The sequence below is a fragment of the Haemaphysalis longicornis genome, unplaced genomic scaffold (assembly GCF_048455015.1).
Source record: "Haemaphysalis longicornis isolate Haplotype H1 unplaced genomic scaffold, Haemaphysalis longicornis Haplotype H1 scaffold_1, whole genome shotgun sequence".
Classification (NCBI taxonomy): Eukaryota; Metazoa; Arthropoda; class Arachnida; order Ixodida; family Ixodidae; genus Haemaphysalis; species Haemaphysalis longicornis.
Window position 1 is genome coordinate 1211708 of NW_027526203.1, and position 27417 is coordinate 1239124.

A 27417-nucleotide genomic window follows, 5' to 3' on the forward strand; every position below is an offset into this window, starting at 1 on the left:
ACGGTTGTGTACTGCAGCCCATTCTTGGAGAGCGAGCGCTTGAACATTATCAGGGCTGCCTCTACCTCCATGCGTCCTGCACCACAGTCAATGTTTCGCTGACACTCATGGTCTGCCAGCCAATCTTCGTAGCCCTCATCTGAAGCTTTGGGTCTGATGGTGCAACCTAAGCAAAAGTTAGAGAGGACTACATGATCAATCACCAAGCCGGTGTACACTCCAATGATGCAGCCCACTCCAATGTGTGACAACCGTCCCTTTGTCATCCACGTGCCTTCAAACATATCATCTATGTTGTTTGGCGGCTGACCAAGGTGTACAAGTCCTTGATGGCACGCACACTATCAGCTTCAGAGGCTGCTGCAGTGTCCTCGCAAACCTGAACCACTTTCCTCAAGTGCGCTTGGAATGTCTTGTGGTGCAGGCCTCTGTGGGACAAGTTCATACCAGCACAAAAATCAAAGAGCAGTCACCCCCTTCCCCATGCTTTGAATACTTTTCAAAGCCCTCATATTCACTTCAAAAAGAGTGATATTGCCAGATCCTTCGGTCCTTGGCGAGGAAAAACGTTCCACACGGTGTTCACAAATCGAGCACGTCACCTCGAGCTTCACGGCGAGGCCGTACTGCCGGTCAGGCTTCCTCAAATCCGGCGCCGCCAGCCCGCACTTGCCGCACCTGACGTGCGCGAAAAGGTCCTTCAGCATTGCAAAATCCACTAAGACAAAATCTGTGCCGGATTCTTCCTCTGAGTGCGCCAAATCCACTTCAAGGAGGTCGAATTTCCGCTGCGTTGCTGACTTAGTCTCCGTTCCGCGCTTGACCTCGTCCGCGTGTTCCGTACGCGCGGCGATCTCCTCCGCCGTGTAATACCTCGTGTCAAGCCGGCAGGACGTGCTTGGACCAGGTATGGATTCCGGAGGTGGTTGGTCAGGCGATGGGGCAGGCGAGGCAATACGAGGCGGCGAACGATTCTCATCCGGCGGAGTCGAGCGGCCCGAAGTCGCACCACGCGACCTTGGGATAGGCGGACGACGCTTTCGCTTCCCGTGCGCATGAAGGGTCGTCTTCTTCAAACGTACGTCTCCTGGCATCATTCACGAAAGTACGCGATGGAAGAATTAGAAGAAACTGTAAAAAAAAACTGCTCTAAGCGAGCGCTGCGCCAGAAGAGCGGACTCCGTCAGACGCGCGTAGCAGACGCCATGATGGCGACCGCCATGACAGCAGTCGCGCCGACCAATGGGAGGGGTCGTATGGCGAACTCAAACCGCGCGCGCCCGCTCTAGCCAATCAGCGGCCGAGAAGGTGCCTTCGGAAAACTGGCAAGGCCGGTCGTTCTACTCAAGCGACGCCATTTTGAGATATCGCAAAATGCGCACAAAGAAACAAGCTTCAAAACAAGACCAAGATGGCGGCGATCGGTCGGCTGCTTCGCCCGCGGGGCGCGCGGGAATTTGAAGCAACTTTTGCCCAATTCTGGGCATTTCGTGGCCCTCGAGGCGTTTCAAAACATGATTTTAGAGTATTTCCCGATGGAATTTCGCGTTGATATTTTGAAGGCAGGTGCTTGAAGGTACAATAATTCCAAAAATTGGATTTTCTCAAAATCGATATTTTGGCCATTTTTGACCATTCTAAGACCCGCGTCCCCCCTTCACCCGCGTTACATTTTTTTCCCTTGATGTCACTTGTGTTTGATCGTGGTCGTATGGATTTGAGTAGATGTGGCATAACTTGGCTGGCGGTGAGACTTCATTGAGAAATTTTGCGAAATTTCTCCTCTCTCAATGGTGTTTAGCTGTTCTCATGCATCACCGTCTGCTCCTGCCTTGCAGGTTGTGCAACGAGCAACTGTCAAACCAGTCCCACTATGACTTTGGCCTCCGCGCACTGAAGAGCGTGCTTGTGAGTGCGGGCAACATCAAGCGGGACCGCATCCAACGCATTCGAGATAAACTGCGCGAGAAGGGCGAGGAGGGAGCGATCGAGGAAAACTCCATCGCCGAGCATTTGCCCGAGCAAGAGGTGCGTATTGGGCCCAGGGAGCTTTGTGGAGGTTGCTGGCATGCCCCACAGTTAGCAATTCGTTTGCCAGCTGAAACAGCGCAATATGTTGAGAATAGAAGGCAAGCCTTTTACAAATAGAATTGCGCTCACAAAGAGGGGCATAAACCACAGTGCTCCTATGTTTTTGACTCCACCTAAGACATCTTCATTCATTTTTCATTCTTCCACTTGGAGGTTGGTGTTTTCTTTCAGTGTTCTCATTCATGATTTTTGGTCAGATGAAATTGTAATGCACCTGCTGTATAAACCAAAATAAGGGTCCACCTTCTACGTGGGGCGACCCCTTAACATGGAAAAAAGGCTGACAAAAGACGTTGGATGGAAGAGCTCACCAGAATGTAATTTTCTTTTTGTATGTTTTGCATTAGTACATATTGAACTCTGGTTGGATAGTATGACAAGGTGGTCTGGCAATTGGAAGAGTCGGCCAGCGATTCAGGGACTGGTTGGCATTGCCATCTTGTCGGTATTGTGTGTCCTTTGTGTGACCATTACTGACCGTTAGGGACCCATCGGTGGCCCACTGGTGCCCCTTGGGTAAATCGCATAACTCTTGGTGGCAGCTAAAAATGCAGTGGGAGGGAAATTGAGAGGGAAGGGGGAGTTGGATGGATGGAAAGGGGAGGGGGGATGGAGAGGAGGTGAAGGTTTGTAATGGGATAGATGAGAAGGGGAATGGAAGATGGCAAGACCAGTGTAAAGAGGAGGGGATGGGAAGGGTGAGGGGAACAGGTGTGGAGGACAAGGTGTTTTAGAGAGGGGGGGGGGAGAGTGGAGGCAGAGGGAGGAATAAATAGGAGAGGGGAAGGGCACGAGAAGGGTGGTGAGGATGGGAGGTGGACGGGGGGGAGGAAGAGGGTGTCGGGGGCAAGAGGTGCAGGAGGGCAAGGAGCGTACAGGGAGGGGGGAAGAGGAGGGGTGCGTCATCTATCGGTGTCATTTGCAGCGAACTGAGCGGATAGTGCACCCAATTTTTGACCCTCCCTCCGCGGTGGTGCGGCGATGTGCAGATCCTGATCCAGAGCGTGTGTGAGACTATGGTGCCCAAGCTGGTGGCAGAGGACATCCCGCTGCTGTTCTCACTGCTGTCGGATGTGTTTCCGGGCGTGCCGTATACGCGTGCCGAGATGCGCAACCTCAAGGAGCACATCCTCAAGGTCTGCCAGGAGATGTTCCTGGTGGCCGGTGAAGGGGACGAGCAGGGCGGTGCCTGGATGGAGAAGGTGTGTGGGTGTCAAATTTTAATGCACAGTTTCAACATTATCAGAACAGGGGAGATGAGAAACCTCCTTTTGTCGGGTACGGTGTTCTTGAAAGAGGCTGTTCACACTTGTTCATTAGTGCAAAGGGCAAGTGTGCTCTATAAGTTATCGGACATTCTAAACTTAGACCTTCTGCCACCATGTTTTTGTCCACTGTAGCCTCAAAACTTGGCATTTATTGGATAAATCCGGATTGGGAAAGATTTTACTGGCGAGGGTAGTTCGGATTATTGCGGATTTATCCCGAAACACGGAGCCCAGTGTATTGCAAGGTACGAGTGCAGTATAAACCAGAGGCCATTCTCCCCTTGGAGCTGGCATGCCTGTGTCCCTGACTTGGCAAGTGTGTCCCCCCCATGCGCAGGTGCTGCAGCTGTACCAGATCTCACAGCTGAACCACGGCCTCATGATGGTGGGCCCCAGCGGCAGCGGCAAGTCGACCGCCTGGAAGGTGCTGCTCAAGGCTCTCGAGCGCCTGGAAGGCGTCGAAGGGGTCGCCCACGTCATCGACCCCAAGGTGCGCTGGGCTTTCTCTGAGCCAGTTGCTTCCCTTCCTATGGGAATCTTTTTTTTAAATGCAGAGCATTTCAGTAACTCACGATGTCACCCGCGTTGGCGTCCGTAGTCCGCACCGTCGTTGTCCCTACTATATAAAAAGAAAATACTATCCGACGCCAGGTTTCGATCCCTCGACCCTGCGGGCGGAACGCTATGTACATTGTGTTGTAACCACTGCGCCACAAAGCCGACACAGAATCGGACGCTATATACGCGCCTTATATCGTTGACTCATTCAAATTACTGCTGACGAGCGCTCTCTCGTCACCAGTTGCCACAAGTGCAACAACATTAACGTAACGCAAACTACTTAACGTCGTGCGCCCCCGTAAATGCTCTGCATTTGATCGTGCCCCTCGCGAGGGGCATGGCATGTTTCACTGCGGCTTCCTACTGGCCAGTACACTCGTCGCCGTCTGTCGGATGTTGTGCGAACCCTTTGCGGCTGATGGCGCGCGATTTGAAATTTATGTACACTTTTTTTTAGGCCGATTCTGACATATGGCCACCTTGTGCTAGACGACACACTTTGTTGTGGTCGTTTTAGTTTAACCTTGCTTTTGCATGCACAAAGTTCTTGCTCTTGGCCGGTTAGGCTATATGGGAGACGGTATTTAAAAACACTTCTTGTTCAGTTTTCAAGTCGAGGCTTTTATATTTTTGCCACTCAGGCATTCTTTTTTGCATGCTTCAAAACTACTAGTTTTTAGGTGCCTTCGGTAGTTGCTTATAAAATATTAAATGCCAAAACAAAGGGTTTTTAACTATGTAAAGTTTTATGTACAGCATCATGCAAAAGCTTACTATGCTTGTTTACAAATTACATTGTGAGAATAAGAACCTAAAGTTAACAAAAGAAATGGTTACTGGGAAAAGTGAATAGAAATGCCTAGCAGCTCCGTTTTATATAGAATACTTAATTTGTGTTGAAAAAAAAGACTCCATGTTTTTGACATACAGTGCCATTTATTGAAGCGTTTTCTTAGAGAGAAATAACTTTTACGTCCCTCTCCATCTCGGGCAGCTTGCTCGCCTGCATATTTTCTGTGTTTGCCGACACATATTTATCGTCTTAGCTTGTCGACATATATTTATTGTCTTAGTTGTTGAATTGATGTTTACAAAACGCCAAAACAGACATAATCACGGCACGAGGGCCAAAAAAAAAAACGGCCAATGACGGCCGGTTTGAAGTATGGACCGGCACCCGCCCGCTGTTTAAAAAACCTGTCGGGCCGGTCCAAAACCGGAAGGTGGCAACCCTACTCGTGCAACCGTGTCGTTGGGCAGCGACTGCCAAGAGGAAGACACCCAGCTTGACATGGTCGTGAGGGATGGTCTTCGCAGCCGGCCTGTAGATGTCTTTTCATTGTCGCCGGCTATCCACTCATTGTACAGTTCGCGGAGCTGGTCCGCGGATGACCTCCGCTGTAACCGGCAGCGATCGTGAGCGAAGTTCCCGTACGCAGTCCACCACTTTGTTCTCTAAAACGGGGTGCACCGCTTGACGTCCCTGGAACGATCTGTTCCGGGGGTTGCACGCGCACAGGTTTGCTTTATGGCTCCGCCAGTACTGCACATTTTTCTCCAACTCTCGAGTTTGGTGTTGTACTGCCATATTCCCATTCTGCTCGGCGACTCAATCGCCTTCAGCGGTGAACTGATGTCGACTTCTGCCGCTCATCTCGGGGCAGACACGTACAGAAATGCACGCACGCACACACAATACGAGTAAAAGGCGAAAAACAAGAGAAAAGAGAAAAGCAAATAAAGAAGGCTTGACAAAAAAAGTGGTGGGGACGGACTACGCTTGCACATTGTTGCCAGACAACAATTTACGTTCTCCCAATGACCGCTATATAAAACGAGGGGTGACATTTAAGCGGATTTTTTTGGAAAAAAACTTTACCTACAGGGTGGTGCGACGATAATTGGAACACTTCATATTTTTTTCCTGAGTGAACTTCCGCTCTGTTCGCGCTCAAACTTCTCACGGAGGTCACATTTTGTGGTCTATTTTGTTTGCCACCGGGAACAACGACTGTACTCACTTCACTTGTGTATTCTGAAAATGAATAAAAATGATTTTCGCGTATGGGAAAATGGCGGCTAATTCGGACGTGCGAGGCAGTGCAAGTTGATGTTGGAATGACGGCGCCACTTGGGGTATGCAGAGCGAAACGCACATTTGGGTTAACGGTAGGAAGGAGCCAAATGGTGTAGCAGACGATCAGAAAATGTGAAAGCGAGTTTTCTGATCGTCTGCTAGCTCATTCCTAGGTGCATTTTCTGATCGTCTGCGGCACCATTTGGCTTCTTCCTACCGTGAATCCCAAACGTGCGTTTCGCTCTGCATACCCCAGGTGGCGCCGTCATTCCAACATCAACTTGCGCTGCCTCGCACGTCCAAATCAGCCGCCATTTTCCCATAGGCGAAAATCGTTTTTATTTATTTTCAGAATAAACAGGTGAGTACCGTCGCTGTTCCCGGGGTCAAACAAAATAGACCACAAAATGTGACCTTCGTGTGAAGTTTAGGTGCAAACAGAGCGGCGGTTCGCTCAGGGAAAAAATTTAGTGTTCAGATTATCGTCGTACCACCCTATATATACCGGTTTATACGGTATATAAGGCCTGTGTCCAGCCAGTAAGCAGAAGTCCAAAAATCGTGCATGGTCGCTAGAACTCTCCCACGGTGTAATTATCTTCCGCGGCTGAATTCTGTAAGCGACACGGTGTTGGTATACAAATGCATGGTATTCTTGGGTTGGGGCATCACTTGGAGGGGCGGGAACTGCAGGAAATTGTTAGCTGCACTATGGCACAAAGCGACGCGCTGAACGACACCACCCCTGCTCTTCTGCACATAACTTTGCGCCATGGTGCAGCTGGCATGACTCACTCTCCATGCGATGTCCTGCGATTCCTGCCCCTCCAAGTGATGCCCCAACCCAGGAATACCATGGATTTGTATGTCAACACCGCATTGCTCCAGAACGACGCCCGCCGCTTAAAGAATTCGGTCTTTCAACCAGCAAAATTCTATGGACGAGAGTTAATTTTGAGGCAAGCACAGCACAGCACACTGCACATGAATGGGGATTACGGACTTGTCTTGGTTTTGAATGACGATCTTCTTCTTATTTTTTTTTTTTTTTGAGAAGCATCAACCAGCTTTGCTGCAGTGGGAAGTTGAAAGTGAAAAGATGCTGTTTTTAAAGAGATCAAGATGCTGGTAGTGTAACCTGTCAAAAAAGTACTGAGTAGCTGCTTTTGGCATCTGCATTGACGTTATGACTTCAACGTGTACTCATGGCATAAAATGTGGGTAGTCTCGAAAAAAGAATGTTCTTCCGCTTCAGTCGGCTTTTTTGAGTTGTTGCAAAATGGTTCCTAACAGTTACTTATTCCTTCGTCTTGCAGGCCATATCCAAGGAGGCACTTTACGGTGTGCTGGACCCTAATACTCGAGAATGGACCGATGGCCTCTTCACACACATCCTCAGAAAGTGAGTGGGAGCTCTAGGAAACATGTTGGGCACAAATGACTGGAAAACATTTGTGCAGTGGGTGTTTGAGGTAAATTGTGTGTGAACAAAGCACGCATGCACCGTGACCTTTGCTATCCTGGGAAGTGCTTGGCGTGTGTGGAACCAGCATGATTAGGAAGCTACTAAAGTGGGACACCGCTCGTTTGTTGCTGGTGAACGCGTGTTGAGGATGTGGCTTCAGTAGAATCTTGATGATAGGAATCTCACGGGACCGCGAAAAATATTCGTATCATCCAAAATTCGTACAAGCCAACACAGACCAAAAAAATTGAGCCCTAAAAAAAGTTTTTGTTTATTTCTTTTCTTACTTTCGCGGGAAGAAATCCATTACTTTTTTCTGCTTTTTTAACCTCCATTTCGCCGAGCAGTGCTTTCTAGAGCACGTAAAACTTCGCACTCGTCTTCTCACTCATGGTGCCCAAACTCGCTACATGCCTCAACAGTCAAGGCGGGAACCGCGTGGCGCGTTTTTGCATGCGATTCGCATCCGTCGCCTTGCACGTGCGATATTTTCACGCCCACGCCGATGATTCCATGCCCGCCGCAGCTTCTGCCTCGCGCGCAGCAGTGGGAGGAGCCTGACGATTTGCACCAATGGGGAGGTGCGTGCCTCATGGTGGCAGTTAGCGCTCGGGGCAGCCGGCTGGCTCTGCCGGAGATGTTAGCACTCCATCAGATATTTAAGGGCGCTTTCACTAGCGGTGCGGATGATGTTTTATAGCACCGTTTTCGCCCTCATTATCAGCTCCTTTATTGCACCAGCAACTTCGCATGTGCCTTGAGTGGCATTTTAAGGGGGGAAGTGGGTCTTTAACCTATTTTTTTTTATTTCTTATCCAATTTTGGTGAAACTATGCACTCTTGTACAGTTTTTTGTGCTGATTCCAAATATCCAATCAGTTTTTGCAAAAGTCAATTAGTTGTAGAGATAATTACTAATTAGCCGCCATTTTTTAAGGCCTAAATTAAAAAAAAAGTGGTCCATAAAAAAATGTTTTGAACCAGGGGTGGAACTGCTAAGCCATTTGCGCCATTGTGCGCCAGTTTGCCCTGCTGCGCCAAGCTGCGCAGAAACGGCAATTTGCGTGATTATTGTCCATTGAGAGCATACAACGCCGAATTTAGCCGAGTCTTGTCGTCGTCCGGGCAACACTGAGCGCTGGCTTTCCGGAGCGCCAGATTTCCCGTCGATCCCCCGTTTAAAAGGGAACGGCAACAGTATATCTATCATATCTATCTATCTATCTATCATAATAGACGCAGCCGCATCCACGCCACATCCATAGCCATGGCAGTTCAGTGCACTCGTGGTTCCCTCGTGGAGTTTATCGCAACGTTGTTATCGCCGCGGCTTTCCCGGAAGGCTGTCACCAGCATGAGTAAAAGCACTTTGAACAGTTATCTAGTGTTATAACTTGAGGCATGGCCTCTGGAATTTGCAGCTGCTCAAATTAAGACGAACGACCCCTTCGCACATCCTTCGCATCAGTAGTTTTAAGTGCGAAAGCACTTCTTAAGCGAGCCTGAATCGTCCGCCGCCGTCGTCCGCATAGCAACAGCTGCGGGTGCGCGCGCTCCTCGTCTTCCCTAGCAACGGGGGGAGATGGGCGCGCGCTACTCTCCTCCTCCTCTCTCCGCTCAGTGACTGCGGGTGTTGGGCGCCTCCTCTCCACTTCGGGCGGGAGAGCTCTTGCTCGCGTAGCGGGCGCTCCGCATTCCGACGCGTGAGGGCGCTCGTGTAGCCCTCGCCGTAACGGCGGGCGCTACTCTTCTCCTCCTCTCTCCGCTCAGTGACTGTGGGTGTTGGGCGCCTCCAGCAATAACGAGTGAAATATCTTTCTTTGTAGTTGTGTGCGTGTGTGTAATTTCTCGACTACTCATTAAGATCACGATATCCACCGTAATCGCGCAATCAACAACCATGCATTCGCACTTACAAATAAAAAAAAAAATAAAAAATACACACTCTTCCCCTCGGGGAAGTGGCCTGCCTATGATGCCTGCCTTCTCGGTCGACGCGGCGGCGGCAGCTTGCTGGGAATACGGCATCATATTGTACGGCGCCCGTCTTCGTGTTCGGGCCTATCGATGGGAGACGTTGCGCGCTCGGCGAGTGCCTCGTGGGTAGGGCACGTTCGCGACGCCTGATTTCGCGGTTGCGGCGACGGCGGCAGCGGGGCGGCGCACTGCACACGATTGTTTTAGCTCGAAACTACTTTACCAAAAAATTAAAAAGAGCAGCCACTGTTAGTAACATAGTGAATCAATCAGTCAGTTTATTATTGCAAAAAATACATAACACGGGCAAAATATACAGAAAGAGGTCCCATAGGACCTCCTGTGCATGTAAAATTGAAAAAAAAAAGTTTTTATAAATAGTGTTGATTATTATACAAATAAAAACCAAAAAGTCGCTACATTTAAAGGAATTGGCAAAAAGCAGGTTTCAGTCCCGAGTAAAGGGTAATATCAAGGTGACAGCTCCTATCTGATTTATTGCGCCCCTGCTAAATAATTCTGGCCAGTTCTATTTTTCATGCAGTTTTTGGATTAGTTGCTTAAAAGTGCGCTCAGCCGCATTATTTAAAGCCGTCAGTGTGCTCCAAAAGTGCTCCGAAGTAGCCCCTAAACTGCTCCAAACCTGCTCCAAAATGTGATTTTTGCTGCTCCAAAGCTGCTCCAAAATAAGACTTTTGCTGCTCCCGTGCCTGCTAAAAAAGATAGACCCTGCTTCCACCCCTGTTGAACACATGATTGGTTAGTCAAATGCATAAGCAATGAACTAATGGGAGCACTTTTCTCAACTTGGCTTTAGTAGCAGTTTTACAGCTCATTGAAAATGAAAATCGGTGTTGAGATGGTGGCCATTAGTGGTGGAGGATAAAATGCAAAATAAGTAATTATTAAAGCTCTTTTTCATAAATCTGCTCCCATTAGTGCACAGTACGCATATTTAGCTTCCTGGTGCAAAAAAAATTATAGCTCTACCTGCCATACATGCAGAGATATTGAGGCCTTAAAACTGAGTGGAGTCCAAAATTTGTGTTTTGAGGAAATAGCAAAAGAAAAACTACATGAGATTTAATTGACAACAGCAATTAGTATGCTCATATTTATAATGATTGAGAGTTAGTAGCCTCCAGGGATGTAGTCTGTTTGCTTTCCAGCATTGGTGTGCCGCTTTTTCACCGCTCGCTGGACATTTTCAGCCGCTGCTCGCTTTCGAGCCGATTCAGCTGCTCAGGACCACGTAGTACAGCACGAGCCTCGTAAAAAGTTCGATCACGGTCCCGACGCCGATGTGGGATGTGTGTCCGCGAGTCATCCATGAACCGTCATACGAAACAGCGATGTTTCTCAAATTGTCGATGTTTAGCTCGCGGTAAAGTTCACGAACGGACTGCGCGGACTCAGTCGTGACACTGTCGGCTGCACGAGTAGCAGCAGGGGTCAGCTTTGTTTTTACGTAGTGCTGCCACGTCTTCGTATGCAGCCCACGATGGGAAATGTTCATCTCGGCAAAGACGTCGTTTAGTGCCGTTTGACAATTTCCGCTCGACTGCATCGCGCGTGCAGCCAGTACGTTCACTACGAAGGGGTTCACCTTCTGTTCCCCTTCAACACGTGGAGAACTCCACGTCGATGACACGACTTCGCAGTTCGCGCATTCAAGGCACAATTTCACTGCAAGGCCGTATTAGCGTTCACCAGTGGAGACGCTAACGTTCCCGCCGCACGTTTTACACTTTACACCGTTCATCAAGCCGTTCAACGAGTTCAAGCTCGCAATGACGAAGTTTGTATCGTCAACGGGGCCGGTCGCAACGTCGAGGCTTTCAGAAGCAAAGCAATCCATCTTTCTCTTCATTGCTGGTCTTGACGCAAGGTCATGTAGGCGCTTTTCAGCTTTCACTTTTTTCTCGCGCACTTCAGACTGCTGCAGCATCGCTGTATCTAGTCGAACGCGCTGGCTCGGTCCCGGCGGACCCGTCGGGGCTGCTAGGCCTATCTGGCTGTCAGGCACATCGGCGGCTCCGTTGGCTCCAGCATTACGCTCAGGGTCGCGTGCTATCTCTTCAGTTTCCACTGATGCGGAACGCTTCTTGAAGTTGTTCACTTGGGACTTCTTCCTTTTCTTGCCATACTTCTTCCGCGTATGATGTTTTTTCGCCGAACCAGGCATCGCTTTGCGTTTTCGCTGCTGTTTGCACACAAGAGAGATGGCGGCGACACTTCCGGGCAACCGATGCGCCCGCGCGCGAAGCAGACGGCCCGCGCCGCACTCGGCCAATCCAATCGCGCCGTGGCATCACGTGCGCCCAACGTCCAGTCAGGCCTCGAGTTTTACTTTTTTTCAATGCTGATTTTCTCTTCACCGGGTGGGCGAAGCGGTACAGCAGTGGCGGGAGATTGAAGCGGGAAGAGCACTCTTTCAAATGACACCGCGATGGCGCCTGTCGCTCCAGGGGGAAAACGGCTGCGCGCCGTGACAAAAGTACCGTTTTAGCGTTCGCTTTTGCGCGCATTGGGCTCGCGCAAATGTTTTGAATTGTTTTTGCAAGTGAAATACTAGTTCCCGAGGTTTGAAACTTAGCAGACTTGGCAGAAAGACTTGAGGATTCCAAAAATGCCACTTTTAAAAAATCGATTTTTTCGCCAATTTTTGGTCCCAAAGACCCGTGTCCCCCCTTAAAGTGCAGCTAGAAGCGGTCGCCCGAGCGCCCTGCACCACTTCGCGGCTGAAGCCTCCGCCATGTTGCCGCCGCCAGCCGCGCCGTGCGCAGCGTGCGGGTGGTACCGCGGTTGCGTGGGCATGCCTGTGGTGTGTGCAGCACGCTTTTCGCAAGCAGAAAACAATAGCCCGGCCGTTCGTAGAGATAGGGTGACAGAGGTGAGAGAGAGAGCCCGTATGTTGCCGTGACTTGCTCGCTTGGCAGTCAGGCACATCGCCGGCTCGTTCGTATCATCCGCTGGGCTGGCGGGTCCGCGCATGTCTGTTTGTGACGGCCGAAATTTTTCCCATAGTAAACAATCCAATTTCGCCGGGAGTTTTCAGAAATTCGTATCATCACGAAATTCGTATTACCCAGAATCGTGTCATCGAGATTCCACTGTATTTGCCATACTGCAGACCGTTCGCCAACTGAGTGATTGCCGCTTGTATGTATGGGCTTTGCCAGCAAAGCGTGCTACTAGAACGTGTATTAAAACTTCTCCAGCACCGGCTTGGCAAGACTGTCGAAACCGTGCCCGACAGTGTCTTTGTCCGCCCAGGATCATCGACAACGTGCGTGGCGAGATCAACAAGCGCCAGTGGATCATCTTTGACGGCGACGTGGACCCCGAGTGGGTGGAGAACCTGAACAGTGTGCTGGACGACAACAAGCTGCTGACGCTGCCCAACGGCGAGCGGCTGAGCCTGCCACCTAACGTGCGGGTGATGTTTGAGGTGCAGGACCTGCGCTTTGCCACGCTGGCCACGGTGTCGCGGTGCGGCATGATCTGGTTCAGTGAGGATGTGCTCAGCATGGAGATGGTGTTTGAGCACTTCCTGCTGCGGCTGCGCAACATCCCGCTCGAGGAGGCCGAGGAGGGCGGCAGCAAGAAGGAGGCGGCCAGCAAGGACGACATCCTGTCGCCCACCCTGCAGACCCAGTGTGATGTGGCCCTCATCCTGCAGCCCTACTTCGGCAGTGAGGGCCTCGTGGTGCGCGCGCTCGAGTGGGCCGCGCGCCAGGAGCACGTCATGGACTTCACTCGCTTCCGGGCCCTCGGCTCCCTCTTCTCCATGCTCAACCAGGCCGTGCACAACGTGCTCGGCTACAACCACACGCACCCGGACTTTTCCATGAACGTAGGTGGCACACATTTTCGGGCTCCTCAGTGGTGGGTGGATCACATTCGCATGCATGTGGGAAGAGTGGTGCAGCACGGGGTAGAGGGGCTGCTGTGTATCGGTTTGGGCGCTTTGGCACCCATAGGAGTAGTTTGGGTCGGCTTTGTCCCGATTTTGAGAGTCTGAGTTAGATTCTAGCTCGATTCAACCCACGTGACAGATTTACGTTGACAGTGGCTCGGGAGGGCAGTCTCGCTTCCATTTTATTTGGACAAAAGTGAGCTTTGGGAAATAAATCTTAAAGGAGCCATGAAGAGAAAACACAAGTTTGGTTCATTCGAAAGATTGCCTCGTTAGAACCATAACGACACCACTTATAACGCAAACTTCGCTCAAATAAGCTACATAATTAGGAAAAAAGAAAATGACCATGTGACCCACCAGCTCATTTTCCGCAACAGAACCTGTGATGTCACTTGAGAATGCTCTGCGATTGGCGGAGGCCGGCAAAAGCAAGCGCATGTTAGGCAGGGCTTACAGTTTGCATAGCGAGCTAAATGCCCGTGAAACATACTGCACATTCTTTTTATGACAAAGAACCGTGGAGTAAACGGTTGAAGTTCCGAACGAACACGCAAGCGTGTGCGCCAATGCGTACGAAACTACCGCCGGCCGAACTCTACATCTCGCCATCGCCACCGTCGCGCAGACGAATTTTCGGGTTCGAGGCTCTTAGGGGCCAACGAACCGTTCCAGCACGTACAGCCGCGACCTTGCTTGGTATCTTAACCCCTTGAAAGGAGGTTGGCCGTCATATCGCCAACCAGCAAAGGTAAAAATAGAAACGAGGGGAGTAAGGAACAGCAAGAAGCGACGAGATAGTGCCAGTCGTCGCGTAAGTTTCGAATGGTGTTGGCTTGCTGCTGTCGTTACGAGCTCGTTTCCAGTTTACAACCACTGAAAACTTCAGTTTGTTCGAGTACTTTACAATGAAATTTCGTTGCTGCGTTTTGAAATGCCCATGTAGTACGGGCAAATCGTCGAGGGAGTGCGACATCCCCGCCGGTGAGGAGATCTCCTTTCATGTGCTGCCCAACGACGAACCTCGGCGAAGCAAGTGGCTACGTTTTGTGAACTTTGCAAACGGAGGAGAAAGAGAGCTAAAGGAAGTACGAGTGTGCTTGCTTCATTTCCGAGGAAGTGATTACGGCGGGACCCTTACGTTAGCTCACTCCTGGGACATGCTGGCGCTCGTCGCCGACTTCGTCAAATCGCTCTGACCTTGGGGAAAAAAATGCCGTAAACACCGCGCATTGACGCTTGTATCTTTCTGGTCGAAGCAGAGAGCTCGCGCGAACGGCTTCCCATACACGACACCGGCCAACTGGCATAAGTGATACTGCTACTGAAATTGAACTATTATTAACCGTAATCAAAATACGGCACATACGTACCAGTCTATATTCGTCCGTCGCGACGGGGCTGACGAGGCAGCGGTGCCGACGGCTGGGCGTTCGTCTGTTGTGGCTATCGCGGAATGGTCGCTTTCCCGTCCACCGCGTATCCCACAACTCTTGCCGCTCGTGCACTTAGAAGCATTGAGCGTTCAAGTGGTGTGAGGTTGTTAAATGCAAGCCCGAGCTCCTCGGCGAGAGTTTTGTTCTCCGGATCAGGCGATTCCATGACTAGGGCTGCGGGTGCAGTAGGTTTTACTAGTATTTTTAAAATGGCCGCCGTCTCGATCGACTCCCGCGTGTGGGTGCTATATGGAGTCGACATACTAAGTATCTGTTTCATGGACCGGCTCTATGACGCCATTGTACACGTCGCGGAATGTTCAATTTTAGCGGGAGATTTAAAATTTGGGCTTAAATTGCCTTATTTCTCAGTGAATAAAGCATCATTTGCTTCCGGGAAAGCGCTTGGGGTACTATGAAACACCTAATCTTTCGAATAAAACAAACTTTTGTTTTCTCTTCATGGCTCCTTTAACTGCTTATCCTGCCTAAATTCAAAAAGAATTTTGCTGCCGAATATGAAATATGCAGGCAGTCTTGCTTATTCATTGTCCATTTTGTGAAAGTCCAGTCGCTACATGAAACAGCATCAAACTGAGGGGTGTTTGCGGACTAGTGCGAGGCTCTTGTCATTCTTTTTGTAGTGTGCTGTAATATTAGCGTTACGGGTGGGAAGCAAAGGGTGGGGGCAAGGCATGAGGATGACGGGATGTGCCCCCTTGTGGCCCTTGCAGCAAGACCAGCTCGAGAGGTACATTTCCAAGTGCTTGGTGTACGCCCTGCTGTGGTCATTTGCCGGTGACGGTCGGCTAAAGGTGCGCTCGGAGCTGGGCGACTTCATCCGCAGTGTCGCCACACTTCCCCTGCCAGCCAACATGGGTCTGCCCATCATAGACTATGAGGTGAGAACTTCCTTTCGAGCTTCCAAACAGGAATTGGCTCAAGTTGCGGCTGGCTCTTGAGCGAGAGAGTGCCCAATGCAGGTGTCCCTGTCAACGGGCGAGTGGGTGCCATGGCAGAGCAAGGTGCCCCAGGTGGAGGTGGAGACCCACAAGGTGGCCGCCCCCGATGTGGTGGTGCCCACTGTGGACACGGTGCGCCATGAGGCCCTGCTCTACACTTGGCTGGCCGAGCACCGGCCCCTCGTGCTTTGCGGACCCCCGGGCTCGGGCAAGACCATGACCCTCTTTTCGGCCCTCCGCTCCCTGCCGGACATGGAGGTGCGTGCTGGGACGGCTTCCCCCCGTCTCGATAACAATGATGCCAATTTTATTGCAAACTTTGAACAAATAATGCAGATATTTAGAAAAACGGAGGAACCAGTGGCAACACACCAGCTTACTTTCTGGGGATTTTCCAGTGATGTCACAGAACCTTGTTTGTGCAGTTAGCGGCCGCCGGCTTAAGCCAACACCACGAAATATGACTGGGCGATTGTAGTGGGGCCTCTAGTTTTGTTTGGCCGTAACACTTGAATGATAACATTCAGTTAAGGGGGGACGCGGCTTTCAACTTGGGAAAAATGACCAAAACATAGTTTTTTTGAAAGCCACATATTCGGCTTCTGTTTCCTATTCTGTGCGTCTGCAAAGTTTTGCTGAAAAGCGTCGCAAAGTGGCATAAAAAAATAGTTTTGTCAGGCGCGGTGACAAACTATCAGCGCAAAAGGGTTAAAAAACGGCAATTTTCGGAGCTCTGTATCTCTGGAACAGTGCCACCGGGCATAACCATTTTGATATCGTTAGATCGGCCGAGCGATCGCAAGATGGTGGCCGCCTCAACTGCGTAGTGTGCGGTTTGAGTTTATTTTCACTGCTTTGCTCAGCGGGTCTATTTTGATTCCGTTTCTTGGATTACATTCCTTGATGAACAGTTCAGGTTGTGACGCCTTGGTTTTCCAGATTTGTTTTTTGTGATTTTTTTATTCAAATACAGTGGAATCTCGGTGATACGAATTCGGTTGATACGAATTTCGTTGTGGTACGAATTTTCAAAATTCCCCGGCCAAAATGCATTGTACGCAACGTAAAAAAATTCGGATGATCCGTTCGCATTTATCACCCGGTGCGGGTGATACGAACACGCGAGCCGCGAGCAGATGACTGCGGCGTGGACGGGAGGCGGGAGTGTTTGTGCGGCCGTGTGGCCTTGGTCGCACGCAGGCACAAAATCATTAAGCGTGAACTGCATGGAGCATTTTCTGCTCACGAAAACGCGCCGCGCACGCCACAGGCGCTCTGACGCCACCGCGAATACCACCCGCATGCGGCGCGCGGCGCGGTAAGCCGCGGCAACATGGCGGCGTCAACGGCCGCGAAGTAGGGCGGGTGGCTCGACCGACCGCTTCTGACCGCTCTTTAAAGAACAAAAGAAGTTGCTTATGAAGTAAGGGAGCTGATGAATCCGAAAACGACACTGTAAAGCATCGTCCGCGCGGCTAGGGAAAGCGCCTATCAAATATCCGCCACCGTGGTAAGCCTAAACATCTCCGGCGAAGCCAGCGGGCTGTCCGGAGCGCTTTCAAACTGCCGCTATGAAGAGCGTGCCTCCCCGTTGGCGCAAGTCGACAGGCTCCTCCCACTGCCGCGCGCGTCGCGCGTCATTTTACGAGCGAGGTAAAATCTGACGTGGGGGCGATATCGTCGACGCGGGCATCAAAAGAACGCGCGCGCAAACGCCGACGCGCCCGAATGGCATGCGGTTCAGGCTTGAGTGCGCGCGTCGCGTCGGCGATGAGCGTGCGTTCTTTTGACGCCCGCGCTGACGATTCAGCCCGGCACCCAGGCGCCAGCCTCTGCTTCGGTTACCGCTAACTGCATTGGGAGGAGCCTCACGACTTGCGCCAATAGGGAGACGCGCGCCTCATTGTGATTGCGGCAATTTCGGAGCGCTAGCAGCAGCTGGCTGGGCCACCTCCGCGGTGGATATTTGGCGTAGATGACATTTTATAGTGCTTCTCCCATACTGTCAGCTCCTTTCCCGCATGAGCAATTTAATTTACACATTGAGCTCCGTTTTAACAAAAGGTTAGAAGCGGTTGCTGAAGCTACCCGCACCTCTTCGCGGCAAGAGCCGACGCCATATTGCCGCCGCCTGTCGCGCATGCGCAGCACATTTCCATTTTTTCTCGTTTTCTGATGATACGAATTTTCGGGTGATACGAATATTTTTGCCGCCCCTTGAGATTCGTATGACCGAGATTCCACTGTAGTTGTTCACAGTCGACATGCCTGTTGCACATTAACCTCTAAATAAATGAAAACTAAAAACATTGTGCTGTAAAAAAAAATAAAAACTGTCACGACCTTGTCCATTCATTTGGGAATGCGAAGCACTCCGAACAAGTTTTCTGTCATGTTCTATAAGTCGCTCAAGCTCGGTACAAGTGTAACAAAGAAAATTTAATAAATAAAAAAGTTATCACAATATTACTTTGAAATTTTTATGGTGTTATCACGGAAGGATTTTCAGTTGCTGGGCCAATTTTCATAAAAATCCACAAAGAAATAAAGTTGATTTTGTAAGCCACGTTCCCCCTTGACACACTGATATCGCTCTGTCTTTAGTACTCGCCTAGATTACGTCACTTCTGCCCGTATTACTCCACCACAGCGAGAAATTTAACGTTTTATAATATTTCTTGCATTTTTTGGTTAGTCTTTCGTGGCTGGGATCGAGCCACGGTTTTAAGATATTCTATTAGGTGAGGACACAGCTTGCAAAACAAACGTGTACTCATCGTTTTAATAAAGTCGCCAAACTGACGCCTCTGAGACCGTTGACTGCAGCGTCCTCCAGCGGCAAAGAAAAGAAGCTTCCCGAGTGCCAGCCACTCGGAGGTGTTTGGATCTTTGCGGCTTCTTGTCGGGCCTTCTCGGCAGCTTCCGTTAGCGGTCGTCTGCTCGATGTCTGCTTGCCGCCAGAGTTACTTGATATAGGAGTTGCGAAACTCCCCGTAGGCGCCATGCATCAAAAAGTGGCCCTACGATTGGTCCATTGGCGCCGTCTGTTGTTTACAAAATAAACTATACGTCGTTCGCCGCTCGACAACTTGGACGAAAAATGGTATTTGGGTGCTTATGTAAATTTGTTGTGCTGAAGAAGCCCAATGGGCTCAACCATGGCAATGTTTTATACGCATTCAAACCGAGAGTAGTAAAAAAAAAATGTGCGAAAGAATGCGGCCGTGTGGTCAGCGAGATGCGTTATCACCGGGAGCGCTCAACCATGGCAATGTTTTATACGCATTCAAACCAAGAGTAGTAAAAAAAAAATGCGTGAAAGAATGCGGCCGTGTGGTCAGCGAGATGCGTTATCACCGGGAGCGGTTTTTCGCACTTCATTTCACCCCCAGTGCTCTCTGCGCATGTGCCCGTTGCTATAGCCAGAGCTCTTAGATGTAGGCAGTTTCGAAACTCTGTCTCAAAAGACGGCCCGCACCTGGACCCCCCCTGCTTTAGACCGTGCGTACCGTGGCGCCACTGGGGCCGCCACATGCACTATCCAAAAAACAAACCAATTATTCAAACTGACAATTTAACGTTAAATTTTGTTTTAAAGTGCATAATTCTTCATTTTTGTGCTTTCGTAAGTTATTAATTGATATCTTAACTCCAATTTTTAGGTTGCGATTGTTTCTGTGTCCGCGCATCTGCCTCGAGCTTGTGCAGCCACTCCGGCACAACATAGGTCCGAACTGAAGTACTAAATTTGCAGTTATCGTTTGGCCTACAGCTCATTGTATGCCAAAACCAATCTAGTAGCCGATCAAGCGGCTACCGATCAAGCGATCAAATGGCTTTATAAAGCCATTGAAGCCACTTGTTTATTTATTTGCCGCCAGAAGACCGAAGAGGACGTGCAGCAGACGACAATGCGCAAGCGATGGTTGGCCCCATGGTCGCATTTCTTTTTACTACTTTTGCTTCGTATGTACAGTTGAACCTCGTTATAAGAGACACTATTCACCCACATGGTTGGCTGCCCTATCTTTCCCGTTAAATTGACCTCTTTTATAAGAGACATCGGATGTAGAAGATTGGTTATAAGCAGGGTTCGCACAGGTCCTTGAAAACCTTGAAAACCCTTGAATTTAGAAGTGTCAATTTCAAGGCCTGGAAAGTCCTGGAATTTTTAAAGGGTCCTTGAAAACCCTTGATTTTTCTGGAGAGAACCAATGGCCCTATCTTTTCACAAGAATTTAAAGTGTTTGTCGTGGATTTTAGGTGTTAAAAATGTAAAGAAACATTGTAACAATCAAGTTTCAGTGTATTGCATGAAATTACGAGTTTGGTGGATTGTCATTATTACGAGGCAACATTGGGAACAGCATTCCTCAATAGAATCCATGTCATGATACAATCCAGTGAAGGCCGGCTTCTCTTCTCTATCTTGCATGTTCTATTTAGTCTGTGGACGGCAGCTCATTGCATGTTTGCTGTGCCTCATACGCTCCATCTGCGTTTGCTTTTACGTGCAAATGGTGGACGTGTACATAGTTATTCCTGCCTTGCAGCAACACTTGCTGATTTAATTTCAGCTCATATTCTTGCTGACAAAGCAGAAGATGCAGGCAACATTATGAAGTTTTGAAATCAAACAGCCTCAGCAAAACACCAAGAAAAAAGAAAGACCTCTAAATGCCAGCTGTCAAATAAAAAATAAAACTGGGGGAGCATTCACGAACCCGTTAGCGCCTATCTAAATGTGCACTAATGTGCTTGGGTATTGGGCAATAACGAAATTTCGCACTGTGTTGAAAAAGTTGTAAATAATCGCAGATAAAACATTAGACGGCGGCCTTGAAAATGTGTTTTCTGGTCCTTGAAAACCCTTGAATTTTTGCTTTTGAAGCTCGTACGAACCCTGTATAAGGGACAAGTCATCCTTGAAGAACTTTAATCAATAATCTCGCTTCTAACAGACATTTTAACTTCGGATGCAGTGCCACCAGTCACTAATTGCAGTTGCTTGCATTGTGAAAACACAGGTGGACGACAGACGCCTGCAGTCGCTATTTATTATAACTTCAGCAAATGCACAGGTGTTCAGTCAGCTATGAAATGACGATGAGAAGCCCTGCCAATGGAAATGCAACTTACAGAAGTGGTTGAAGCTTACTGCCATCCATTGGATGGAGCGCAATCGCACATGCAGGCTCTCCCACTCGCGTAGCTCCCAATCGAGAAGCATCGCAGATGTTGAATCCTGCAAGCTTAATGAATAGCCTGAGCACGCAGTGGAAGAAGCTGTGCGCTCTGGCTATTCATCAGGCTTGTGAACTCAACATCTACGATTCATCTTCCACAAACAAGGAAAGGAAAAAAAGCTTGTAGAATCTGTTGTAAAAAACAGTTAAGTACAGTCATGAAGCAAAGAATCAGAACTGTTTCATTAATTCGGGGACCAAACATAAATTAGAATGAATCTTTTGTTGCAACATGCTGTAGCGTTCTTTTGAGCTTGTTTTAGTCATACGGTGCCCACATTGAACTAGGGTCTGATCAGTTTGTGAAAACAGAGTTCCCTGCTTATAAGAGACAGAAACTGCTCCCCGGTACGTGTTTCTTATAAAGGGGTTCAACTGTATATAAAACACTTGCATAGTTGAGCACATTGGGCTCCTTTGGCATAACAAATTTACGTAAGCACTCAAATACCCTTTTTCGCCCAGGTCGTCGAGCGGCAAAGCAAGTTGTATATAGTTTTTTTTTTGTCACCAAAAGATGGCGCCACTGTAAAACGAGATCCAGAGCAGTGGACCAATCGTAGGGCCACTTTATGATGCATGGGGCCTATGGGGAGCTTTGCAACTCCTATATCAAGTAACTCTGGCTATAGCAACGGAGGCGCGTTGTCTGCTTCCTGGTCACCGCTGCTGCCGCATACCACGGCGCCAAAGTCAAACGGGAGGGCGCGGCACGCCACTCGTAAAATGCGCTGTCGGCTGCGAGAAGTGTCGCTGCCGCATATCTGACCGCAATTAAATAACTTCGAACGTGCAGCGCCAGGCACTTGGCTCATTTTGCTCAGCTTAGTGACCAGCAGCTGACCTGACCATTCGTGTTGAATTTCGATATGCGCAGGCTAATCCGCGTTAGCGTGGGCACTCATCATGATGGTCGCTTGATACCATGACCCCATTGGTACGATTGACGCCCTTGTGTCGCTCGCCTCAGAAACCGACTCCACTAGGCAAGCGCGATATATTGTTTATGGAAAGGATGTACTGTGACGTATTCTGATATGTGCTTCCTGCTTTGTCGGAAACGATGCTAGTCTCGTGTTGCTTTTTTTTTTTTGTGTGTGTGTGTGTGTTTGTGTATTGTTGCCCCTCCTGCCTGAAGCTAAATAGTGGCCTGCTGTAAAAATAAATTAATAAATAATTAAATAAATAAAACCCGAATGAAAATGGCAAATGTTCTTTAATTTTTTTTTCTTTCCTTCGGCCGGGAAAAATGCTACCGGGAGGCGAAATAGTTTCTAAAAAACAGTAGTGTTGCGCCAAAATTTGACAGGTAAAAGTGCAAAGAGCAAAGCACGGTCCGTATTTATTGCATGTGACAAATAAAAAGCGAAATAGTTTCTAAAAAAACAGTAGTGTTGCGCCAAAATTTGACAGGTAAAAGTGCAAAGAGCAAAGCACGGTCCGTATTTATTGCATGTGACAAATAAAAAAAAAATTTGCCAAGATACGCTTCATCACACGGCTGTTTTTCGGTGCCTCCATGAACACCACCAAGAAGCACGTGGCGAATTCTGCGAATTTTAAAGTTTCCCTATCCCTTACATCGAAGAGCTCTGGTTGCTGCGGCTTGGCTGGTTTCGTCGACTGGTGGGGAAGATGGTAATTTGATGAAAAGTGTGCAAAAGCCTTTGCGCTCGCCCCAGTGTTATGGGCAGTGTTTTGAGTCGGTAACAATCAAAAGAAGTTATAAAACACCAAACCAAAGGGAATATTGTGCCGCGGTTGCCGTTAAGCACTCACACAAGTGCTTGCGCAACAAAAAAATGGGGTGCAAATGCCTTCTTGAGTACGTACTGTCACGACTGGCAAAAAAACACAGGGTTCGCACAGGCCCTTGAAATCCTTGAATATCCTTGAATTTGATAACATTAATTCAAGGGCCCTTGAAACTCCTTAAATATAAATGAGCTCCTTGTAATCCTTGAAAATTTAGTGGACTTTGTTTCAATAAAGCAAATGAACGATGTATTTCCGTAAGTCGCACTGACTTCAAAAACGCGTTTACTGAGGAATGACCGCGAAAACAAGTAGCTTTGGCAGAAGAGCAATAGCAGCAAGTTTCGGTTTCGAAACCGGCAGCGCCTGCGTCGTCTGGCAACAAATGCGAGCCAGAAATCCAATCCAATCCAACGTAAGTTATATCAACGGTCGGTCGGTACTCAGTCCGTGCGTCGGTCTCGCGCGTCATTTCTCAGCGAAAGTTCGCATTTGTGCTGTGTGCAATGCCTCCAACTTTACTTTGACAAGATGCCAGGCGGAAAGTGCAAGTTTCAGTCTGCGTGGCTGGAGCACAGCGAATATCATCACTGGGTGAGGCCAGAGACAAGCGACCCTTATCGAGCGAAGTGCGCAGTATGTCAGAGGTCGGTCGACATTGCAACAATGGGGGAGTCGGCGTTGAAGATCCATCAGAAAAGCACCGATCCAAAGTTGCGGCAGGTGAGGGCTGCTCTTCCGTCACGAGTTTTTTGCAAGCGGCAAACGTCACAGAAACGACTTCTCAGCGGGAAAACACGGAAACATCCTCTCGAGCTGTGACCCTTGACGAAGACTGCAGAAGGCATGACTCCGTGATTGAAGCCGAAATTTTGTGGACGATGAAAGTTGTCTTCACACTACTCATACAGCTCCAGTGGATCAGTTTCCGAGCTGTTCCGAAAGATGTTTCCGGATAGCGATATCGCGAGAAGCTTCACTCGTTCGGAAAAAAAAATGCGCGTACGTCGCGTGCCATGGTCTGCGCCCATTTCTCGCTTAAGTCTTGGACATGATCGAGAAATCTGACCATTTTGTTGTCCTTTTTGATGAAACGTTGAACGAATACCTGCAAAAGAAACAACTTGATGTTCACGTGAGACTGTGGAACAATTCTGAAGTGACAACAAGGTATGTGACATCAGCATTCATGGGCCACAGCACAGCGGACGACCTCATGAAGAATTTGACGGAAGCGCTGGCGTCCTTTCCGATGAGCAAAATTGTGCAGCTTTCCATGGATGGCCCCAATGTCAACTGGAGTCTTTTCCACAAGTTCCAGCAGCACATGAAAAATGACTTTCAAGTTCAGTGTTTGGATATTGAATCGTGTGGACTTCACACAGTGCATAATGCCTACAAAACTGGAATGCATGCAACGGGCTGGCTGGTTCGTAAAGTGCTCTGTAATGACAGAAGCCACTAGCATCAAGAAGCTGCTGCAAATTGATGTTGAAGATGCTGCCGTTTACACAGAACTTGAAAAGGTGGATGTTGGACGTGCAGCTGAGAATATTTTGAAAAGCAGTAAAGCGAGCGCCAAGTGTATTCTTGAGTTCAGGTACGAGTGCCGGAAGTTCCTCGTGAACATGATCCTGAAAGTCATGGAGAGAAGTCCTCTGAGGTACCCTGTCATTCGGGGGTTGTCATGTTTCGACCCCACAGATGTCCAAGACAGACACGTGCCCTGGGAAGCTAAAAATTGTGCTTAACTACCTAATCGACAACAAGCTTCTCTCTGAGCACAAACGAGACATTGTGCGCACACAGTACATTAAGTTTTGCCTAGAAAAACGGCATGAACTACAAAACTATGAAAAAGATCATGAACGTCTTGACAGTCTTTTTGTGCGGCTGCTGAAGCACGATGCTTCTTTCTCGCAGTTATGGGCTGTGCTGAAACTTCTCCTCCTGAGCCATGGGCAGGCCTCAGTGGAAAGAGGCTTCAGCGTCAACAAGCAGGTTGTGGTCGAGAATTTGGCAGAGCTGTCATATATTTCTCAACGAGTTATCTGCGAAACTGTGAAAATCCATGGCGGCCTGCTGAACGTTCCAATTTCAAAAGAGTTGAAGGCGTCAGCGCGCCAAGCCCGGCATAGGTATGCTGCATACCTAGACGAGCAGAAGAAACAAGCACTGTCACGGCAGGCAACTTCAAAGAGAAAAGAGCTCGAGCAAGAGCTCGATAAGATGCAAGAAAGGAAGTCAAAGCTTTAAAAAAAACTCTCAAGTGCCTGCTGGAATCCGCGGACCGTTTTTCGGAAGAAGCTGAAGCGAAAAACGACCTCACCTACTTAGTCAAGGCAAACAGCTTCCATTGAACTGCTAAAGAAAAGGAGCTGGAGATAGCTTCTGTGGAAAAAGAAATCCATGCGAAAACTGCGCTGCTTTCATAAGTCTTGTAAGCAAATAAAATTTTGCTAACACTCCTTGAATTTTGCCCATTTTCATCCTTGAAATCCTTGAAAAGTCCTTGAATTTTCAAATATTCTGTACGAACCCTGAATGGCATTATTTTGACGTTCCCTGCAATCCTAAACGAATCAATGCATGCCCTGCAGCCATCCCTAGCGGAAAATGATGCTACTTTGCAGTCAGTATTTCTCTGAGAGTGCGGTTGCGCGAAAGGGTACTTTTTGGAGCTTGAAGGGGAAGTACTACTGAATGTCAGAGTTGCGCGCTCGCAAATGATGCAGTGGCGTCGATTTTATCGTTGGCTATGGCACCCCAGCAACTCTGTATCAGCAGCGGCAAAAAGGAAGCATCTGTTAGCAGTACAGCACCACGAAATACAAGGAAGGTAGCTGAGTTGCTGGAGTGGATTAAAGTAGTGGTGAGTACGACGATGTTTCTTCGTCGTCATTTGACGCTGCACAACTCGGGTAAGTTCATGCATGAAGCAGCGGAGACGAAGCGGTGTTGTCAGTCACTGCCCGTGTCCATTGTCAGAGGAGCTGTGCGCGCGTCTAAATGAACTTAGGACGCCCGAACTCTCGTAGCTGTTTTAACAATCCAATAAATTATGCGTTAAGATCGCGCTGTGTGAGCTCACACGAATGTTTTACACGCATGCTGCTGGTGCCTGCGAGGCACCTTGGTCCGGACAGTCGTTGGTCAAGCCACATTGAAGCCTAGGACGCTGCGAAGCTTAGTTAGTTCTGCCACCAGATGTACTTTCAATCAAAGGTCTACGCGCGGCGCCACCAACTTGATTTGACAGATTGTCGGGCTGCTGTGTCCACACCTAAAGGTGTATCTTACACAGTGGATGGAGCTGAGTGAGTCACCAAGGGCTAGTTTCATTGTATTTTGTCTTCGTGGCCCCTTTAATGGCTGCCTTGCTGTGGTATTTCCCATAGTGAGTGTGCACTGAATACTTGTGCCCCGAGCCTCTGCTAACTGCCCTCCTTTCCCCTGGACGTGGGGACAGGTGGTGGGCCTGAACTTCTCCAGTGCCACGACCCCCGAGCTCCTGTTGAAGACCTTTGACCACTACTGCGAGTACCGGCGCACCCCCAATGGGGTGGTGCTCTCCCCGATCCAGTTGGGCAAGTGGCTTGTGCTTTTCTGCGACGAGATCAACCTGCCCGACATGGACAAATACGGTGCGTGCCTGCTGTTGTACTCAAGGGGATGAGGACAAAGCTGTGTGCTGGTCTACCGCATTGTGCGGAGCTAAACTAGGAATTGTAGTGTGCGCTGGGGCTTTGTGCGAAATGTTCGAGCTGAAATTAGTTTGTGTACAAGTTGACGACCAAATCTTCTGGCAGCAGTAGCACAGGACGTGCCTCGTCTCTGTCGCAGGAACGCAGCGAGTGATCTCCTTCCTGCGACAGCTCGTTGAGCATGGAGGCTTCTATCGGACCACGGACCACACCTGGGTCCGGCTGGAGCGCATCCAATTCGTGGGCGCCTGCAACCCACCCACCGACCCTGGCCGCAAGCCGCTGTCACACAGGCAGGTGGCTCACTGTGCGCTGGTGGGAGGGAGAGGCTGCATTCTAATGCACCATGAAGGGAGTGGGGGTTCATTGTTGATGCATCTGAATATTGCCAGTCTCGACGATAATGGGGAGAGAGGGGAACTAGTTCTGTATAGAAATATTTGAGAGGCCGTGTGGGAATCAAGTTGGAAAATACTATATGTACTCGAAGCCAAGTTTTATTCTAAGCCTGGATTGTAAGCCAACGAAGAAATGATGCATGAACCTTTGGAAGTCGCAAACGGCATTTATTTGCCAGCATGCGGTGAAAGCCACAATACTTTCCTGTGCACTGCATGGACACCGATGCCATCACTCATCGCCGTTCACTCTATTTTTGCTCACTTCTTTGTTGCTGCCCTTCTCTCACTGTGTGTTGTCTAAGGTTCAGTCAGGCACATGTGTTATGATCCATGCAGCTCGCTGCCTGACTGTGTTTTCATGAAGTTGACAACTTCTGTTTCTTCATTGTGATGACAACATCTCTGTGGTTTTGTAGATGTTATTCCGGGAGCAGCATATTTAACCCTTTGAGGGTCGAGTTTTTTCGCCAAATGCGACCCCCCAGGGTCGATTTTTTTATTTCTGATTTAAATTTTTCGGATGAATCTATTTCGAGAAAAAATTATCGCAGTTTT

General features: G+C 49.1%; 1 protein-coding gene and 2 pseudogenes across 1 annotated transcript in view; all 3 read left to right on the top strand.

Moving 5' to 3' along the window:
* LOC144174886 (dynein heavy chain, cytoplasmic-like) overlaps positions 1 to 27417 on the top strand; it is a 408801-nt gene that overhangs the window by 197837 nt on the left and 183547 nt on the right. Inside the window, exons 33-41 of the mRNA XM_077703850.1 lie at positions 1839 to 2028; positions 3081 to 3293; positions 3697 to 3849; positions 7314 to 7399; positions 12716 to 13295; positions 15529 to 15696; positions 15778 to 16014; positions 26227 to 26401; positions 26601 to 26754. Of these exons, the coding sequence (XP_077559976.1) occupies positions 1839 to 2028; positions 3081 to 3293; positions 3697 to 3849; positions 7314 to 7399; positions 12716 to 13295; positions 15529 to 15696; positions 15778 to 16014; positions 26227 to 26401; positions 26601 to 26754 (1956 nt within the window). The remainder of the gene's footprint in view (positions 1 to 1838; positions 2029 to 3080; positions 3294 to 3696; positions 3850 to 7313; positions 7400 to 12715; positions 13296 to 15528; positions 15697 to 15777; positions 16015 to 26226; positions 26402 to 26600; positions 26755 to 27417) is intronic.
* LOC144173876 (uncharacterized) lies at positions 22978 to 24206 on the top strand (annotated as a pseudogene).
* LOC144173882 (uncharacterized) lies at positions 24206 to 25231 on the top strand (annotated as a pseudogene).